Source organism: Stegodyphus dumicola, chromosome 1, assembly GCF_044657685.1.
Source record: "Stegodyphus dumicola isolate Sdum_Otavi_A_Nest chromosome 1, ASM4465768v1".
In the NCBI taxonomy this organism is placed as follows: Eukaryota; Metazoa; Arthropoda; class Arachnida; order Araneae; family Eresidae; genus Stegodyphus; species Stegodyphus dumicola.
In genome coordinates this window covers 35285851-35308239 of record NC_140768.1, presented here as the reverse complement: position 1 = coordinate 35308239, position 22389 = coordinate 35285851, and the positions used below count along the sequence as shown (strand labels likewise).

The 22389-nt window shown below is 32.9% G+C and overlaps 1 protein-coding gene across 1 annotated transcript in view; it reads right to left on the bottom strand.

Moving 5' to 3' along the window:
• LOC118195941 (uncharacterized) overlaps nucleotides 1–22389 on the bottom strand; it is a 186468-nt gene that overhangs the window by 120793 nt on the left and 43286 nt on the right. The window contains exon 2 of the mRNA XM_085813888.1: nucleotides 13092–13404. Coding sequence (XP_085670014.1) covers nucleotides 13092–13404 — 313 coding nt within the window. The remainder of the gene's footprint in view (nucleotides 1–13091; nucleotides 13405–22389) is intronic.

The window sequence follows — 22389 nt, the reverse complement described above, 5'->3', positions numbered from 1 at the left end:
GTATACGTAAAAATAGTTAAGAGAAAGCACAACGTGAAACTAATAGAAATCATAGTTATCTGATACTAACATCCACCCAATGACTCTTCTCGAAGTGTGATCATTTCCACGTTGCCATATCTGTAAATACATAGTATATCGACACTAAACCTTGCTTCTATTGAAATATCTTCGCAAGCTGTCATATTTTTCTAGGCCCACCAGAGGCCAAGCGGTAAAGTCGCTGAACACTGTTTTAATCGTGGTTAAGGTCCGAGGTTCGAATCCCGCGGAATGGTCTGGCTTCATGGGTGTTTTCGTGGTTTTCCCCATGTGTAACGTGTACAGTCTGTTTATCGTAAGAAAAGCTCTCCCCAGTTAGTTTGCAGTTGTCTGTTGCCATAGAAACGAGCCTTGGCCCATTTTCCGTAGGGATGTCTTGAAGAGGAAAGATAACTTCTTTTCCACTCAGCCAACAGTCGAAAAAAATAAATAAATAAAGCAACTTTTGGTTTGCCCCTATTTGAAATATACTAGCCCTGTTACTATAGCGACCGCCCCCGCCAGACAGTGTGGCGGAAGCTGTTCTTCTTGTAGACAGACAGTTCCCGTAGAAAGTACTCCATGAAGGCACCCCTCCCTTAGTTACGCAGATAGCCCTCGAGGCTTTGTAGTAATTACACAAACAAAACCAAACTATCTTTTCCTATCCTCTGTGTATACTACAGAGTTACGCTGAATCTCTGAGTATTCCAAATAAAAGTATGTTCAAATTGAACAAAAAGACTAGCTAATTTGGGTTGATACAGGGACACTCTGTACTTCTTGTATTATTTATAACACAAGCCACAATGCAGCACATTACCCGTACGTCCATCCATGTTACATGCGCACAAATGAAAGGTTCTATTGAAATTCGATCTGGATTTACTTTTGCTTGTGTTTCTGATCTCCCTCGAAATTAACAAAGTTTTAGTCAAAATCTACGCTAAGCAAATATTTTTTTTTTTTTTTTTTTTTTTTTTTTACCTAACTTAAATTCCTACACAGTTCTTAGGCTCGTCAACCATCCTGCAGCTGACTCAGCATATGTAGCAAAATTTTGAAACAGAATTCATTCAGGGACTTTAAAGGCTTTGCTTTGTTGTGGACATTATGCTCTGTCAATACATGGGATAATTTAATAACTTAATGATAATTCCAAAATGGATAATACTTAATGATAATACTTAATTCCGAATAATAAAAGAAGGCGTTAGGGTTACAATATCAAAGCGAACTTCTTTTTTTTTTTTTACGTTTTTATTGTTGCCAATCTACAGAAACTAAACTTCTCAGCAGCAAAGATAATATTATGCGTAGAGGGAGGTGCTACAACTTAAAAGGATAAGGAGATAAAATACCAAATATAATTGAAAATTTAATTTCATAAAAATAGCAATTCATTCAATTATTAAATATGTTTTGTAATGATCGTTCCTGGAAATAAAAAACACAGCATAATATTTTTCCATAACAACAAAAATATGCTCTGAAGAATAGTTGTGAAAAGTTATATTAAGGAGATACTTTACTTAAATGATAACAAATAATAAGATTCATCTAATGCAAATACTATGAAATTTTCTTGTAGAAAAATGCAGTATTCTGGGTGAGTAAATAAGCATTTAACAACATATCTACAAAATTTAAGTTAAGAATAATTAATTCCTAAAAGATCAAGATTTGAAGGAAACAAAGATGTCAGTCCTTCACATATTATGCAATATATCTGCAACATTTACGTTAATAATTAATTCCTAAAATATCAAGATTTGAAGGAAACAAAAGTCCATCACACATTCTGCCACATACGGGCTTCTTGTTTACGGAAGTCCCAAGAAATGCTATTTTAGTCCTCATTATGTTTTTCTGAATTCCTAGAATGCTTTCAAAATGTGCTCTTTAAATTGAGTTTTTGGACAGGATGACTAAAAATAATAGGTAGGCGACAAATCTTGCCTGTAACGAGGACGTTAAAAACAGTTACACGTATCGTTGCAATAAACTGTTTGACAATAGTTGCATTGTGCAAAGAAAGCTTTATTGCTTCCCGTTAAGTCTCTGAATCCATTTTAGCAAGCTGAGAAGAGTCAAACAAAAATTCCATTTAAACTTCTTTTAACAGTGTTAACGAAAATAACTTGAAATGCTGTTGTAACCATTGTCACCAGTTAACTTTTGGCTCGCTGGGATAAATAAAAAGAAACCAAACTTAGAAGTTTATAGACATAGTATGTATACCTCTAACAATTTTGAAGACCATGAACTTATGAAATCAGTCATTGTCAAATTATAGGAATGAAACTTATGCGAACTTCAGATATGATAATCAGCCTTCATAATATATCACAGAAGAATTTCTTTTCTTTTTCGTGGCAACATTATTGAGGTGATCGAAATGCAGAAAGGTGTGGTAGCTTATTAAATTCGCCAACCTGTTTCCCAAATTACAAACTGGAAGACATGGTGTAGTAGATCGCTGTATTATTTACAGGCTATAGCTGTCTGCAGTAGAATACATACGAATCACGTTGAAACTCAGCGTCATTCACAGTTTGATTGCGCGTTTTCTTTTTATTTGTCAGAAGGAAATGAATTTATGGTAATTAAGCTTTGCAGACCTGTAGATAATTTGAATTTATTTTAATTCGGTTAGCTTAGTATTTTATAAAGAATATCTTTCGTGACATGCAAGAGTCTAACGAGCTTTCAAGTTCTTTTACAAATATAAAAAAGAACTATTTTAATCAAAGATAAATTATATACTTTATTTCATTTTTCTCCCTCAGCCCTTTTAATACTATTCACAAGCTTTTCAGAAACAAGAAAGAGAAAAATGCTATTATGTATCAACATTCTACTACAGTATTAATTACAAGTTGATGGTTTTTTACGATAACTAGGCTTTAATTAATTGATTAAACCATAGAAAAATAATGCAGAGTAGTTTAAAGTCTTGCTCTAAACACCACTAATTTGTAACAATGTGTCAGTATTAATCATTGTCTAGATATATTCAAGCAAATAAATACCAACAGTCCAACCAATTAGAAATTTTAGATATGTAAATGGCTCGCTTATTTTATAGATAATAGTTTTAAAGGTAGCATATGCATAAATACAATAATCATTATTACGAATTTGAGTTCTTTTTCAACAAAGTTAAAAAAATCTGATGTGTACACCACATGACTTCTTTCTACGGAATATTAAATGATACGCATTTTTTCTTGCATTTCGTTTAAACTTATTGGATTGAATTAAACTTACTTCGCCGACAACGCATAAACCACAATAGAATAAATGTATTTCTTAAAATTCACTTTATTTCTTTACCATAGCGACATTCTGGCGCTAGGTTCACTTAACAGTATTATATTTCGTTCATATTATAACTCAGAATGCACACAATTTATATCATTTAAAGAATTATCTAATCGTTACCACATGTTCTATTCAAATACTATAAATAAAGCTAGAACGATGTATAAAAGAAATTAAGCAAACAGAACAAAAAAGACACAGTTTCTCACAGACGATTTAGTATTTCTCATTCAATTAATTCAGTTCTCACTTCGCGACAAGGCAAAAATACATAAAAACTCAAAATATCTATATTAAAAATGACGAAGTAAATCTTAAACACTTATTTCCTCGAAAAAATTCCAGAAAGGATTAAGCATGATTTAATTCGCAATAATAAATGAAGGCGTTATCTTTGTTGTTGCGAAGCTAAGTTTCTCTAGATTGGCAACAAATCCACTACACTGCTGTTTCAAATGTAAACAAGCAATGGCCGTCATCAAAAAAAATATTAGGCTTCGCACACTTAAACAGCTTAAAAATTGTTGATAATTCTAAAACTACTGCATTCAGATTTAGGAAATGCATAAAAACCTCAACCGGAAGATAAGAACAACATAATTCAATCATTTTTAAAGCAAAAAATGTACAATTTACAAACGTATAAGAGTAAAGAAACTGAGATCACTGAGCCGAGTAACAGAGTGGATATATATATATATATATATATATATATATGCTTTTGGTGCAGCCGATTGCAACCAAAATACGATACCATTTACATCTTATAGCAGTCCTATATACAAAATATCAAAGTTCTGAGGCTACCCGTTTTTGAGTTATGCGAGATACGTACGTTCGTACGTACGTACACACGCTCGTACAGACGCCACAAAAAAATTCTCTTCAGAATTCATTCTAAAGCAGTTTTACAATTTTTTTGGAGGAAAAGAGTCTTTTATTCTGTTCTTACGTACAGATATCACGCAAATTCATCGTTAAATTGCATTCGAAAGCGGTCAAAATGGATATTTTCGTTCAAATATGCTGCGTGAAACGTTTCGCGATTACAATACTTCCTTTTTACTTCGTACAAGGAAGTAAAAAAAATTAAACATGGAAATGAATATAAAAACCTATATAAATAAAATAATTATAATAATATTTCTAGAAAGGATCATGGATTTTAACAATGGCTAAGAATGCCGAATTTTCTTCATATTTATAGCGGCATACTTCCAGTGTGATACAAGCACAATTAAAATAGTTCTTAATTAAAATAGTTTAAGTAATAAAATAAAATAAAAATAATATATTGCAAAGTATTTTGTATTTTAAGCTTTGAAATAAATCTGGCAACATATAGCAGTCAGAACATGGTTAGTTTATTTGTATGCAGAAAAGTGTACTGAGGCTATCTGTCTAAGAGGGATGCCTTCTTAGAGGACTTTGTACGGTTACTAGCCCAAAGGGGCAGTTTGCCCAGAAGGGCTATTGTGCCCAGAAGGACAATAATCAGTGAATTGCAACAGGTAAGAAATTTGCCCCGAGAGTAAATATAGTTCTAATTTATGCTTTTAGCAGAAATAGCAATGTTATTAAGATATAGAAAACATGAACACTTTAACACACATTTTAATAATAAACAAAATTCTATCTTTGTTTAGAGTCGAGAAAATTATAAACTCAGCGAAGTTCAAGAAATAAAGGGCGCGATTCTTATAACTATTTGAGCTTTTGATTTGGAATTAGAAATCTAATAAAATAAATTTTTGAAAATTATTTAAATAAAATTGATGGTTTTAAACAAAATAAATAATTTTTGCGATACAAATGTTTCAAACTATATGTAAAAAAGATCTATATTTTCATTTCTTAATGAAAGTTCCACTTGTAATGTGCAACTTTTACAATATGAGGTACTTTTATAATTTCTCAACTTAAATTAAATAAATAATATACTCTCTAAATATTAAAACTTTTAGATTAAAAAAATTATTTTTATATTTTAAATATTTTTATTATATTAAAATTATTTTTATATTTTAAATATTTTTTTAATTTTTATAGTAAAATGCATGCCTCTATTAGAATACAGATAGATAAAAATAGATGATAGTTACTTTGGCATTCTCTAAATTCTGAAAAGGTTGCATTAAGCTTTTGACGAATGGTAATTGGTTGCTATTGCTGGCAACTTAAATGTTTGAATAATTGGATAAAAAACCAGTTGCATGTAATAATTTTAAATTCAGCTCTAGATTTTTACATTTTTTAATTCAAAGTAAACTTTTAAAGGTAGAAACCAGTAAGACAAATCTCAGGTTTTAATAATCATATTGATAAAGTTGATTTAATAGCAATTAAGACTTAAAATTATGCTCATCTAAATAAAATGAATTTTTCGTTTTTTGTGTATGAATAGTGGTGTGAATATTTGAAATAAATACTGGTATGCTACGATATATACATATTCTGTTGTGTGTGTCTGAGATACTCTTTATAATGTTGCGAAAAATAATTATTTACTGATATAAAATACTTTAAGAATTATCATTTATCTATTTAATCAAATAAAGGAAAAATTTTGAGAGATTATCAGGGTGATAGAAGCAAGTTGATGAGTTCGTTATGTCAAAGAACTACTTGCCTAGGAGAAGAATTTGGTTTAATTCAGTGTATTATGGCAAAAACACTAGCGCTATTTGACTAAGGACAGGTGTGCCTTCGTGGAGGGCTTTCTAAGGTAAACTGGCTTGTATATACGTTACACATAGGGAAGACCACGAAAATGCCCATGCAGCCAGCTCGCTGGCCTGGACTCAAACCCAGGGCAGGATTACCAGTGTTTAACGATTTTACCGCTCGGCCGCTGGTGGGCCTCCTACGAGAAGAGTGGTTTCGTGGAGATCTAATGAGCTCAAGACTGTGCTTAATGTGTGATAATAAAAATATCGGTATATTGCAAGGCTATATCAGTAAATACAAATTAAATTTACCCACTTAATATGAAAAATATAAAAAGATCTATTCCAATAAAAACCACGAAAAAATACAAATACTTCGACCAGTTTTTAAATTTATTGATCAGCTAGTCAGTTTTTCTAAATCACAAGAAAAAATAAATTAAGCTCTTCAGGATCTTTTAAAATTCTGAATTTCTTTTTAAGTATACCGGACATCAATTTGCTATGGACATTTACAAAAGCAAGCCAGAATAATCTTCCGGGTGAAGAATGATAATTTTGCCTAATTTCTAGTTCAAAATTATTTTACTTCTATTACTAATGTTTAAAATGCTAGCGCAATATAAAGGAAAATTATTTACATGTTTTTTTTACTTATTTTACTTTTTAAAAGATACAGAAAATGTATATATAATAACAAAATTATTTTGCTATATTTCAACGCGGTGTTATTAAATAAACAATAATTTTTAAAAATAAAAATAAAAAAAAAAAAAACGCAAAATATTTATGAAAATAAATTTGCTAAATAAGGCTGTAACATGCTTGTTAAGAATGAGAGACCTAAAGCACGAAAACATTGATAACTAGCTAATCCCTGATTGAAAACACAAAACAAAAGGAAAAAAAAAAAAAAATTGACATTGAAAATGCTTTCTTGATGGGAGGTACCATTATGAAAGAACGTACACATCAAACACCGAAAGCTCGAAGAAGAAAACCATAAAAAATAAAACGTTTGATTCTTTGCACTCCCATACAGTTTGGAATATGTCGAACGCGTTCTTACGGTTTGAGGATTTCATAATTAGCCCCCTTGTGCCATAGCCACAGCACGGTAAAGACCGCTTTTCATCATGGTTTGGCAGCACCAAGTTGCCGCTTTGACAGAAAGGTTGCATTTTTATTCTTGACTTGCAAGATTCATGAAAAGGACGAGATCGACATTTCGGATGTTGGGCTTGCTAGCTGAAGTCGCTTATCGCCTTTTGGGCGCTTTGTTGTTAATTTCTTTCATTGATTTTTTTTTTTTAAATGCTTCTTTTATTTAATATTAAAAGGTTTAAGTTCGCAAAATTCTTACTGGGTTTGTGTATTCTTCTCGTACAATGTACCAGAAAATTCAGTTATTTTTTTCTTGTGTTTTCCAGATAAACTTTAAAAGGAGAACATAGTACAGATTACCCGATTCTTGAGTTATACGATCATGAAAATTTCATTCATTCTAACAATTAATCATTGTCGTCATTGTTGTTTCTGTGGTACTGTGTGTTTCATTCGAGGTATATCATCTGTATCGAAGTAAATCGAACGAAATTCGATTTACTTCGAACGAGATGTAATCATCTGTATCGAAGCTTAGAATAAAAATCTAAATACCCTGACCATGATACGCATTAGTTTTTGCACTAACTGTACAGAATATACATCATCATAATGCGATTGTAATAATTATTATAATGCAATATTCATCATAATGCAATTCATATCTGTTGCACAGTTTTACACAGTTCACTGCGGGCTTTGATGGACTTTTCAAATTAGGAACCTTCTATAGATATTTTTTAAACCAACTAATCTAAAGGGCTCACCAACGGGCAAGCGGTAAAGCCGCTGAATACTGGTAATTCGGTCTGGAGCTCGAATGCCGGGTTGGCTGCATGAGCCTTTTCGTGGTTTGCCACATGTGTAATGTGTATACGAGCCAGTTCCTCTTTCTCCTTTCCTCCACGAAAGCATCCCTACTCATAGGCAGATAGCCCTCGAGTGCTTTGCCGTTATTACATAAAACTAAACCAACTGATCGAAACTTCGATTTTTTATGTATTTTTACTGTAAATACATGGCACGTGTTCATCCAGTCACTTCTTCCTGCCATTAACATTATTCCTTCACGTTTCTTTCTGTCATTAATTCCTTATAAATATATTTATTTTTTGCCCGGAATTTCTAAGTTGACATGTGTAACTCAAAAGAAGCAAGCTTCTTGCATTCGGCGTTCTTAATATTAAATATTAACTAGCTTCGTTTCTCACGTCTTCTTAGTAAGCAATTTAAGTATAGCGATAACTGTTTATTCAGCAAAATGTTCTGAGTGACATGATATAACTATAAATATACAATACATGAAATTTTATTAAATGGTATTTTTAATTTAAGGAATGACAAGAAGATTGCAAATAGCATTTTAATAAACCAAGCCATCCTATTACTCCTACTGTAAGTTTCTTTCATAGTACCTAGTTTCATTTACAGTTTACGGAACAACCAGTTTATCATAATATAAGTTCATAACCAATGTTTTAAGTGGAAAACAATATCATAATGCTCATTTTAATAATCTATGTGCTCATAGTTTTAGAGAGAAACATTTGTTGCAATCATTTATTCTAATATATTTTACTGTGCAGCTTTCAGTTATTTAGTTTTTCAGTTAGTCACGCACACTAATTTAGTTGGCGACAAGATCTTCCATGGCGACAGGTATCTTTTTTAAGAAGCAACCCCAATATGGAAAGGCCAACCTAGGTGGGTTTTATGAAACACTGTATTCTCTGCTTGGTAAAAGAAGCGGTTGCTATAAAAAGTTCTTTCCAAAGAGCTTCAGCCTCAGGCTAAGGTGGGTCTTAGGAACTCAGCAGTTGAGTGACCTGAAGACATTGGACGCATAATCAAGAATGTCTTCCTTTCAGAAACCTTTTCCTTGTTTTTTACTTTTAAATATCATATGTTCATACACATATAATATTCCCTTCAGAAACCTCAGAGATGGGCAGCACAGTAATGATAGAGTAAAATAACAAGCCAAGCGAGATGATGCGAAAATTGAGACGAGTCCGGCTTTCCCGGACTATTTGTAAATGACACCTGACGTTTTGCTACTGACGAAGATCTAAAAACTCCGTATATGGTTGTTGTTACCAAAGTACTGCAATTTTTGATTGCGGTATGTTCTCAGGAGGGTCACGTAATAGACTGCATAATTACGTAAGATAATGCTTCTTCCTGTATGTTAATCCCAACACCGCGGGATCCTTCTTGTTCGATTTGCATGGAAATCGAACGCTTTAATCAAAGAACCTGTATGAATGAATGGCACAAAATGAAATCCTATTTGACATTTTTGCAAGGGGAAGCATCTTAGAGGTGCCACTTTAAGTGTCGCAAGAGAAGCAACGATGCTGGAAAGTTAGCCACAATGCTTAATTCAAGACGCTTTACCTCAAGGGTTTGAAATTTAAAACTTCTGATTTTTAATCTACCTAAATAATGTTCATCAAAATAACAAATAATATAAATACGAAAATCAAATATCTTAATCAAATTAAGCGAAAAAAAAAGAATTCGAAAGCGTATTCAGGTAAAAAAAAATAATGTAATCGGTCACAATGACAAAAGTCACTATGATTTTAGCAATGGGAATAAACTGTATCAGAAGGCGCAAGCTCTTTTGATAAAATATAGTGACCGAAAATGACTGATTACCCAGTAGTAAGGGTAGCGTGCTGCGGTATTGAAGGGCCCGGATTCGAATCCCGGAGAAGGTGTATGTGTAGGTGTATTTAATTATGGCAAAGCACACGAGGGCTATCTGCCTAAGGGAAGGGAAGCCTTCGTGGAGGACTTTCTAAGGGAAACTGGCTCGTATACACGTTACACATGGTGAAAACCACGAAAACGTCCATGCAGCCAGCCCGTTCGCAGGATTCGAACCTCGGACCGAACTACCACTGTTCAGCGACTTTAACGCTCGGCCGCTGGTGGGCGAATCCCGGAGAAGAGATAGCTGTTTGTAAATGTATAGTGTCTGTGCGGTATGGGAGCCCTCTAAATATGCGGTGACCTCCAAAGTCCTCTCGTGTAGTTTGGTGGAAGGGGAGAGGGGTGGGAGATCCTCGATCTTTCCCCGAGGTGCTTTCCCTCAAAATTGGGGATAGAAAGTAGAAGTGCAACCTCTCTTTGGAGTAGGCCTGGGCAACCATTCTTTCATATAATATGGGCACGACAATAACAACAACCCAAAGTGACTAAATGCTTTAAAAAGTGCATTTCAGCTTGCAGTAATGCAACCAACATAAAAAGGCATAAAATTGCGGAGGCGTGTTTCTTTCTTCTTAACAATTTTACTCCAGAAATATTTTGAATTACACTTACATCCACTAGACATTGCTGATCCTACAGCACATAATCCTGAATATAGGCTAAAGTTGCACGAGTCGTACCATCGTTTAAGTCGTACTGTTAAATATTAGGCGTGATATCACGCCAAATTTGCATCTTAATCCTAACGAATTTAACCTTAGTCAACCATATTGTTTTACATCGTATTCGGGTCCCTGTAATATTTGTGAGGAACATTGCTAAGAGAATATGATTCAATGCCTAATATGAAATGAATGGGCATACAACTTATGCACTGGGAATTGACAAGAAAAAGAAAAAAAAAAAAAAAAAAAACCTTTGTGATCATTGTTGTAAGTAATTGCATAAATAAATTAATTGAAAGAAAGTTTTATTAAAATTCTCTAATTTTGAACGCAGTACGACGTAAGCTATAGGTAGTAGGATTTAGAATACTGGTTGTCTATATCGTATTACATTCGTGATTAAAATTTTATCAATTTTTACCAAGAGTGTAGACTGTATAGAATTTAATTGTTGTAAATATCAGCAACGATAACACAGGACATTATTACCACACAAAATTTTGTATAGTTTCATAGATCATACGATTTATACCTATTTTTCTTAGGGGGTACGACTTACCTAACCTTACCGATAAACTCTGCTTTTCCATACATTTTCTGAGAATAACGTTTTGCTAACGTGTTGCAAAATGCTAACCTGGAAAATGGCAAGTACTATAATTTGCTTTGTTTATGATGAACAGGATTGTTGAACTCAGGAAGAGTTGCTTACAGGAGAAACATATAGCGAGAAGTCAACCTTTCCAACATGAATGATAATTGTATAACTCGACTTAGAAACCAGCAATTTTGATTATAGAGCTTTGTGAAGTCATGTACTGGCAGTCATTTCTACACAGCATCAGACTTCTCTACAGAAATAATCAAACAGTATTTTTTTATAAATTGTATAAATTATTTGTATAAATTTTGATTTTATTGTTCATATGTCTTAGCTGGCAATACTAAGGAACAGTGGTTACCCTAATCTGCAATTAATTAGAACTTCTGTGTTTTGATAAATGATGTAACATCTGACGGGCATAACTGCGTAATATACTTCCTTTGAAAATGCTATTTTATTCATTTCCTAGCTAACTCGTCTGCTATTGCTAATTCACTAACATATGAATTTTCTATGTTTACTTTTTGGATTACCCAATAGAGTCCCAAGCTCTTTGGTAACATACACTATGAGAACTCTACTAAGACATAAGAGATTCATCTCTCGGAAACTACCAAAGAGACATGGGAAGGGCGTGAAGGACGTTTTTATTTGACTCAGATAACGTTTAACATAAGGCAAGTCTTGTGCTTACAGAACCAGCCATCATTTATGGATTAACTAAAATTAACTAAGTTAGCCGAAAAGGCTACACAGGGTACAAGGGTGCACATTGGCTCAAAAACCTACTGTCGGCCTGAAAATCCTGATGTTGTAAACAACACAACGCCGCAGATAAAGTGCTCTCAAGAAAATAAAAAAGCAACGTGGCCTTCAGCAGGCGGAATGTACTCTGTATCTACAGTCTAAAACCTTCCATTTTTAAAAAAAGCCTTGTTTTCCATTTGGGAGATGCACCGAGGGGGCACTAGAGTATTCTGCATTCCAGTGTCGGTCAAAGCTCAGATTTAACGTTAAATCTGATTGAAAGTAGAATCCTTCGGAATATCCTCCAGATGTTCCCCATGTCTTGGACACATCTTGTCAAAGATGCGAAAGGGATAATAAAGGGCTCAATATTCTTACACTAATCAGTTGCAAAGGTCCCTCTGCTGCCAGAGCTTAATCAAGCAAGAATACGAAAATAAAATCCTTAGGAGCCGTAATACCTTTTCAGTGGTACAGAGAAAGAGGTCCCATGAGAGATTTGGGAGACTATTAGATTCAAATTTAAGAACACACTTTACGGAGTATCTTATACTAAATGGCTCTTTTGGGTCCAGAAAGAAATTCAACGTACATGCATGCAATCATGCAATTGCAATGCAAGATGAAGAAGGGGAGAAGGCTATCAAAAGAGCATCAAAATACGATAAAGATCAATAATTCAAAGAATGTAGATTTATATTTTTGCATCCAATATTAGGAAAACATTAATAATTGGGGTGGAAAGAATGGAAAGAAATTGTTTTCTGTCATTTACATACACGACATTCATAAATATGCATCATGCCTTGCTTAAATTGATAAACTTCTTTATAACACTCTTAACATGAAAACAAAAAAATAAATAAAACACTAGTTCTATTCAAATAGAATAACTTAATAATTGTTATTCGGTAAATTAAAGGCAATACGACTACAAATTTTAACACAGTATAGCTTATAGATAAAATTTGCATATTTAAAATGTTAAAACATGACTGCAGTGTTGTTGACATGCAAGTATCATTAAGGTATTTTTGACCATATATTTGTTTTGAATAATGGTATTCTATTCTGCTATTATTATACAAGAAAAATCAAGAAAGTATATGAAGTACAAAACTGACATTTTCAGTTAAAATAGTCCAATAAGATGATAATTAAAATGTGAAGATTAGAAGTGAAATCTTGTTTCTTGTAGATATAGTTGTAAAAACTTTGCATATTGCAGTTTTATCAACTTACCTTCCAAGATGAGACCCATTGCATGCCTATAATGCGCGGCTGTGAGACTTCGACAAGCCATCAACGTTACTTGTGACCTTAGAGATGAATCGTCTGGGTCATCCCCAAGTTCCAGATAAACGACAAGTTCTGTGTTCGACGGAACGGTTCTTATGGTTTCAAAAACGGGTTCCCCTTTGACTAGGGTACCTAACAGATTGACATCATTGCTGAGGGTTGATGAGCATCTTAGGAAGCGAATCCAGTTACAGTGTCGAATTCTTCGGCAATCTACTTCTTGGATTTCATCGTAGCAGCCAAACCGGTGTCTCACCTAAAAAAAAAACGAATTTTTATATATAAAAAGTGTCTTTTGCAAAGATAAGACAAACTAAAACAACCATCGCAAAATATTCCATCCACTAGTTATCTATTTGAAGAGTTATTTTTCTTTCGTGGTAAATGTCCATGCTATCAATCATAATGGGCAGCAGGTCAAGACTTCACTTGGGAAAGAAATATCATCAAGCCAAAAAAAAGAAACAAGCATGCTTCAGGCATTCCTTATCAGTTTAGAGAAAGTGAGATAGCTCGAGTACAAAAACCATTAAACCTAATCTAATAAACTATTTATTTATCTTTTTTATTAAATTTGAAGCTAGGTTTTATTTAGCAGCAACGATTACGTAACTTCCCATGCACACTTTTTGTTTCTTTTGTTATAAGTATCTTTCCTACTAATGCCAAGTTCGTGTTTGTTTTCCTTTTTTGCTCATAAAGAAATCTGTTGTATATGTGCAATAGATGTTGTTATGATACTTTTCGATTAATAAATTTGTACATATTTTTGAAAACAAATCCTCTTATCCATAATAATTGTAACAAAAAGTTCTGTTTACAATTGCATTTTAATTCTGTTATCTGTGGCACTCTGTTAATAAAAGTAAAAGTTTTTTTTTTTTTTTTTTTCATTTTTCTTATATTTAGCAACATCTATACAACCGTTAATTGATTTTAGCAAGATGATTCATACGTCTCGCAACGGAACTTAATATATGAAATATGAATGTTTTTCAATATGGCATTCACGAGTTCTTAAAAATGCTAATGCATGTGTGCAGCTAAAAAAAATAAAACATTCAATGTATTTTTCTCGATTCTTTCTGATATTTCGGAAAGACTTATTTCCCTCAAATTTAACGCCCGTATTTTAAATCGTCGAAAACGTGACTTCTTTCTCTATCAGTAGTAATACATCGGTTAAATACTGTACGAATATACGTAACAGAAATCCATCGTAATAGTCGTTAATTATAGTTCTAACTTTGTCTGAGTATATATATTTGAAGAATTAAGTAAAATATGTTATTTATAATTATTGTATGTTAAATATGTTTTTTGTAATGATAAAGCTCGCCACTTACTGTCTGTTTAAATGTAATAGCTTCATGGAAGACTCTCTAAGGAAAACAGGCTTATATTCTCGTTACACACTGTAGAATCATTAGGTTATTTTGAAGCAAGAGTACATGAAAAATGAGCAATGCCTCGCGGGGACTCGAACACGGTCTTCCCTAATACACGCCAAGTGTGCTACCACTACATCACGAAGGCATGCAGAAAGAAGCGAGAAAATACCTTATATACGCCTCCTTTTAAAGGGCGATTTGAGATTAGGGGCCCCAGTGGCCAAATCCTGGTGGTGAAGAATCATTATCCACCACCTTTTATTTCGGGCGCCATTGTAAACTATTTTGAAGCAGGAGTACATGAAAAATGAGCAGTGCCCTCACCGGGACTCGAACCCGGAACTTCTCAAATACGCGCCGAGTGTGCTACCGTTACACCACGAAGGCATACAGAAAGGAGGGAGAAAATACTTTTTATCACAAAGGAGAAAGCGAATTTTGCTTTCAGTTGCCAATTATTAATTGTTATTTGCAGCCAGTCAGCAAAATTCAAGTTTGTGTTTGATAGGATTACGCGACTTGAGAGAAATTAGCAAAATTTCTAGCTGATGGATCATTTTTGCACAGTCTTTGATAAAGAAGTAGCAATGATACTGTAATCGATGATTTTTACTGGTATTTAGGCATACATAGAAGTCTTAACTAAAAATCGTATATCTAATCGACTGTAATCAGTTTGATTAAATAACAGACGATTATCAGAGAAGTTGGTTGAAAAGGTTGATCAGTAAAGTCAAGAATTAAAGCAATATCCACAACTCAAGAAGCATGGAAGGCCTTGTACAAGAATATAAAAGTGTCTTTAGAATATTTTATAGAAATAATAAGACCTCCTTAAAGAGATTTTGGGCAAGTTTTAACGCAGCCTTAAATGATCTATCCTTCCTTATATTATCAAAGAAATGACTGGAAAGAAAATTCCGAATTCATGGATTAATTCAGGGTTTCTTAAACTGTGGGTTGCGACCCTCAAGGGGGTCGTGTGACCTGCAACAGGGGGTGGCAAAAAGTTTAGCAGTTTTAATATTTCTTTAACTTATTATAATAATTTTAGAATTAACGAATATTTTTACATAATTTATCTGAAAATAGATAACGACAAGACAATGCAAACAAAGAAAGAAACGAAAACGTTTTGACGCATTCTTTTTATGATATAAACGTTCATTTTACTTGCTTTGCACGTGATGCTGTCACTTCGTGTGTTACTTATTTAAAATTTTCACATTGTACTATGTCTTAAAATTAGAAAATAATGTTAATGACCTAAAACTGTAATAGTATATTACAGTACAAGTAAAAAAATCTGATGTGTACACCACATGATTTCCTTGTACGAAATATTAAATTATACTCATTTTTTCTTGATTTTCATTTAAACTTATTGGAATGAATTAAATCTATTTCGCCGACAGTGCATAAACCACAATAGAATAAATGCATTCTTAAAAATTCACTCTATCTGCTTACCACAGCGACACTCTGACGCTAGGTTCACTTAACAGTATTATATTTCGTTCATATTATAACTCAGAATGCACAAAATGTACACCATTTAAAGAATAGAATTATCTAATCGTTGCCACATGTTCTATTCAAATACTATAATAAAGCTACGATGTATAAAAGAAATTAAGCAAACAAAACAAAAAAGAAACAGTTTTCACAGACGATTGAGTATTTCTCATTTAATTAATTCAGTTCTCACTTCGCGAGAAGGCAAAAATACATAAAACTCAAAATATCTATATTAAAAATTACGAAGTAAATCTGAAACACTTATTTCCTCGAAAAAATTCCAGAAAGGATTAAGCATGATTTATTGGCAATAATAAATGAAGGCGTTATCTTTATTGTTGCAAAGCTAAGTTTCTCTAGATTGGCAACAAATCCACTAGTCTGCTGTTTCAAATGTAAACAATCAATGGCCGCCATTAAAAAGGCTTAGCGGGAATTAAACAACTTTAAAATTGTTGATAATTCTAAAAATATTGCATGATTTACTAAAGGCATAAGAACCTTAATCGGAAGATAAAAACAACATAATTCAATCATTTTTAAAGCAAAAAATGTACAATTTACAAACATATCAGAGTGAAGAAACTGAGATCACTGAGCCGGGTAACAGAGTGGATATATATATAAATATATTTATATACGTTTGGCGCAACCCATTGCAACCAAAATACGAGGTGCACATCTACATGTTATAATAGTCCTATATACAAAATTTCAACGTTCTGAGGCTACTCGTTTTTGAGTTAAGCGAGATACGTACGTACGTACATACGTTCGTACAGACGCCAGGAAAAATTCTCTTCAGAATTCATTTTAAAGCAGTTTTATAATTTTTTTTGGAGGATAAGAGTCTTTTATTCTGTTCTTACGTACAGATATCACGCAAAAACATCGTTAAATTGCTTTCGATAGCGGTCAAAATGGATATTTTCGTTGAAATATGCTGCCTGAAACTTTTCGCGATTAAAATACTCTCTTTTTACTTCGTACAAGGAAGTAAAAATGGACAGTTTCGCTCACGCGCGTCTCGGATTTGCGCACAACTTATGGAGTCCCACAAACTGTTTGTAAATTTTATGGGGTCCTGGCGTTCGCAAAAAAATTTCAGTGATAAAAAGGGGTCGCGACTGAAAAAAGTTTAAGAAACCTTGGATTAATTAATGCAATTCTAAAGTGTTTGGTTACCTACAAAAATGTTATTCAGTTAATGTGACGGATTAAGATGGAAAATAATTTAAAACCTTTAAGCATCGTTTACGTACATTATTCGCTCTTTATCAAAAGCAAAGGGATAGTAACCTGTACATAGTTTTCATATGTATCTCTAAATATCCTCTTTCATGAAACAAGAATTCCACTTTATGGCTTTGTAGGAAATAACATTTCAAATCTCCTGAAAAGAAAGGGGGAAACAAGGTGGTTGAGAACAGCCTGAGCTACTTTTGTGGCATTTCAGAACTCACGACCTAGACACTGGCCCGCTAGTTTTCTTTTGAGGTTGCTGTTCAATATCACCTTTTCTTATTTGCTTTTTATTTGAAGTCGTATTTTTTCTTAATAATGCAATTACATTTCCCGAGGCTTGGATTCTATTTACCGATGAAAAGATCTTGAATGCTGTCACGATGATCGAGTGTTTAAAGTAAATAAGACTACAATGCCTATTTTATAAAGGAAGCATGTTCTTTTATAAAGGTCTGGAAAATAAACACTTGCTTGCTTAATATGTTGTTGTTCCCGATGGAAGAAACATTTATTTTTCTTCAAAATGCTCACATGAAAATGATATTTGCCTTACATTGATGCCTAATACATAAAAAATCATTTATAAAATCTAGCTTACTTAACCCTCTCTAGCTTACATTAAATGATGTACACTTATTTACTTTTATCTCAAGATATGGCATTTAGGTTAACCAATTATTATTCTTGTTGATTACATTATTTACATAAATTCGGATGTACCTTTTTTCTTCTTCATTGGCTGTACAGCCCAGGGTGGATCCTGGTGTTCTCCAGGCATCTAAGATAGAGCAGATATTTTCTAGTTTTTGAACTTTAAAACATTTAGCGGTTTTCAACACGATAGAACCTCGGACATTCGAAACCTCGAAATTCTCCGAATCTTTAAAAAGATTTGTGATTCGACAATTTGGAACTTCGATTTTTTTTCTTCAGTCGAGTATTTCGAATTCTACTTCTCATATCGTCTAACGATTAACTCAAAATTTTGGAAAGATTAGTTTTACTAACGTCCAAGAAGAAACAAGAAAAAAAAGTCTGATATGTACAGCACATGACTTCCTTGTACGGAATATTAAATTATACGCATTTTTTTCTTGAATTTCGTTTAAATTGATTGGATTGAATTAAATCTACTTCGCCGACAGCGCATAAACCACAAATGCACTCTTTAAAATTCACTATATTTGTTTACTATAACGACACTCTGAATGCACAAAATTTATATCATTTGAAGAATTATCTTATCGTTGCCACATGTTCTATTCAAATACTATAATAAAGCTAGAACGATGTATGAAAGAAATTAAGCAAACAAAACAGAAAAGAAACAGTTTTTCACAGACGATTTAGTATTTCTCATTCAATTAATTCAGTTATCACTTCGCGACAAGGCAAAAATACATAAAAACTCAAAATATCTGTATTAAAAATTATGAAGTAAATCTTAAACTCTTATTTCCTCGAAAAAATTCCAGAAAAGATTAAGCATGATTTAATTCGCAATAATAAATGAAGGCGTTCTTTTTGTTGTTGCGAAGCTTAGTCTCTCTAGATTGGCAACAAATCTACAATTCTGCTGTTTCAAATGTAAACAAATATGTCCGCCATGTTATTTAAAACTTAACCGCACTTAAACAGCTTTTAATTTGTTGATAATTGTACAAATATTGCTTCCAGAATTATAAAAGGCATAAAAACCTTAACCGGAAGATAAGAACAACATAATTCAATAATTTTTAAAGCAAAAAATGTACAATTTACAAGCGTATAAGAGTAAAGAAACTGAGATCACTATGCCGAGTAACAGAGGGACTATATATATATATAAATATAGTATAGTATTTATATACGTTTGGTGCGGCCGATTGCAACCAAAATACGAGATGCACATCTACATGTTATAGCAGTCCTATATACAAAATTTCAACGTTCTGAGGCTACTCGTTTTTGAGTTATGCGAGATACGTACGTACATACGTTCGTACAGACGCCACGAAAAATTCACTTCAGAATTAATTTTAAAGCAGTTTTATAAATTTTTTTTTTTTTTTTTTTTTTTTTTTTTTTTTTTTGAGGAAACGAGTCTTTTATTCTGTCCTTACGTACAGATATCACACAAAACCATCGTTAAATTGCATTCGATAGCGGTCAAAATGGATATTTTCGTTGAAATATGCTGCCTGAAACTTCGCGATTACAATACTCCCTTTTTACTTCGTACAAGGAAGTAAAAAGAGACCGCGATTGTTGCAAAATCAGATGATCTTGATCATTAATACTGTATAGTGAAGGCCTGGAGAACTTACTTTTCTGGAGAGAATTCTAGCCTTTATGTGTGTTAACTCTTAAAATGCACATCCTCTCTCCTTAGATACTTGGTAAATTAGAACTGTTATTCATTTATATTTTTAAAATCATACTGAGAAGCTGAAACATAAAATTCAAGAGTTTGAACTAAATGCGTATTTTACTATATATCTTTCAAATCTTCTTTAATATAAAAGTAAATTTGCAAAAACTAAATTCTCAAATTAATATTTCTCCAAAAATAATAAAAAGTTAAATTCTGTAGAGAATAATCAGATAAAAAGCTGAAACGAATAAATAAATAAAAAATCTGAAAGCTTTCTGATTACGTCCAAACGGGCGTTTTTTTCATTTAAAGAGACATACGCGTTTTTAGAGCGTTTGGGCTAACGCCACATTATGCTAAATATATTTAAAACAAGCTTAATTTTAGAATTTCCGATAGACAGTCTCGCGCGCTGAAGATAAAAATGTTTTATTCCCCACAATGTTGCCACTACTCGCTTTGAAATTGTTAAGTTTTTAAACCAAAAATTGGTTAAAAGTTTACAAAATATGGAACAGACAATGAACCAAACTCAAAATTCTAAATTCGGGCTTCCATGTGCCTCACGTTCGGGTGGAGGACTACGTTATTCAAAATTTGATTACACTAAGTAGCACTGCTTTTTCACAATGCGCGAAACATAGAACATTCATGTAGATTCTTTATTATTTAGTTTGTATAAATATAATACAGTGCGATAATATTTGGCGGCAACAATTTGAAAAGTAATTCGGACATTTAAAGTGATTCGACGCAAATGCCGTTTCGAGAGTAATAGCCTTTCTAAGTCGATTTGGACTAAAAATAAAACAGTATTTATTTCAAAGCTACCGTAAAAGAACACAGATTTAAAGAATATGCATTTGCACTGGCAATGTAAAAGTCAAAAATTATAAGAACTTATAACCTTTCGCATTCTTAAATGTAGAAGTATTTTTAAAAATCACGTAAACGTTTTTTCATTTCTGAAATGAATTAATGTTTCTTTAAACGCAATTTTCATTTGAAAATCGCTTTCAAATTTTGCCTTAGTTAGGAATTTGTATTATTATTAATTTTTTATCCTCTTCTTCTCGTTACTCTAATAGCATGGATCCGAAAGATTCGAGAATCGCTTAGGATTTCAAGTTGGATTCGGATTCGAAAAATTTAGCATTCGTCCCACCTTTAGTTTTAATTAATGGAAAAACATTTCCTGATTTCTTTCGTTTTAAAATATCATTATGAACAAATGCATTAATAACAGTTTAAATATATCACGCCATATCTGAAAATGTCTTTAAAGGGAATGTGTGCACAAAAGCGTATTGTGCTACATAAATTTGAAATCAGAAACTTAAAGTGAATCCTGAAATTCATTAAAATGGTAGACATTCCCCTACTTAACACTCATTTTACTTTTCTTTCTTCCACACTCCTCGTCAATAACCATAAAACATAAAGTCTAGCCGAAATTATCCGCAATTACACATTAAACATACTTATGCCTCTCATAACAGTAATAATTCTCAAACAAAGGATCTGCGGGTCGACCTGCAAGGATAATTACATTCTTAATTCTTCTTCCACAAAAACTTACTCTTCATTACGCTAGCCTCAGATCACTTCCGATAAGCTAGAAATAACAAAGACGCTGTCAACCGCGTCCAAAGAAACATATTCTTTTTAACAGAGGTGTTTCTTCAAAGAAACAAAAGACGAAATCACGTGGAAAAAGAAAATGTAAAATAAGGGAGAGGATGGATGGAGAGTTTAATGCCAGTCATTAGGGCTGGGGCTCCCCTTTGTTCAAATCTGGTATAGTTAAGAGCGATCAGTATCTGAAATAAGGTGGTAAAGATAAGATGGGAGATTGACTCTTGGGGTCTCTTGCGCCATCTGAACCGGAAAAATGGTTCCACACTGATGACCGTCGCGTGTGTAGTTGGCTTAGGCGAAGACAGGGGTTGTACTGTCATCTACATCTTTTTACGTGTTGGGAGAACGCAGTGGTATCGTCGCAGATGCCCAATTGAAGTGAGGTGTATTTGCAAGAAAAGCGTGTTGTGCATAATGTTTATTTGATATCAGAATCCAGGAACTTTATTGTTACAGAAATCATGAGTTATTTGAACAATATCTGACAACTTTAAGCTGTTTCAACGCTTAAGAGCAATGGGAATGCTTTTTAAAATATCTTCATTTAAAGAATGCTTTTGAAAATATTATATTCATTTAAAGAATGTTTTTGAAAACATTATCTTCATTTGAAGAATGCTTTTGAAAACATTATCTTCATTTAAAAGAAACGATTGAAGCACATATGAAGTAAATAAAAGACAATCACAGAAATTATATTTCAGTTTGAATTTTCAGTTATTCGTACGTGATCGATTTACAAGATCGTTCAACAACCGATTGTAGCAGTTAATTTTTTTTTTTAAATTTGAATTATTAGTACCATTTTAACTTTTTTAGACAAAGATACGAATTACCAGCAACATTGCCTCCTATGTTTATTTTTACATGATGCAGAAATTTGTGTCAGTGAAATATTTTCAGATAAAATTAAATATTGGCAAACTATAAATAGGCGAACAATGCTTTCTTACGTAAATGTGCGTTAGCTGTAGGCTAAGGAAGTGCAAGTCACTTCAAAGAAGTAAGTGCGATGCACCAAACATTCCTGCTCATCCATGTTTGCAGATGAGAAGGAATGCTTGGTACGGAGCACGCAGTTATAAAAAATTCCTGT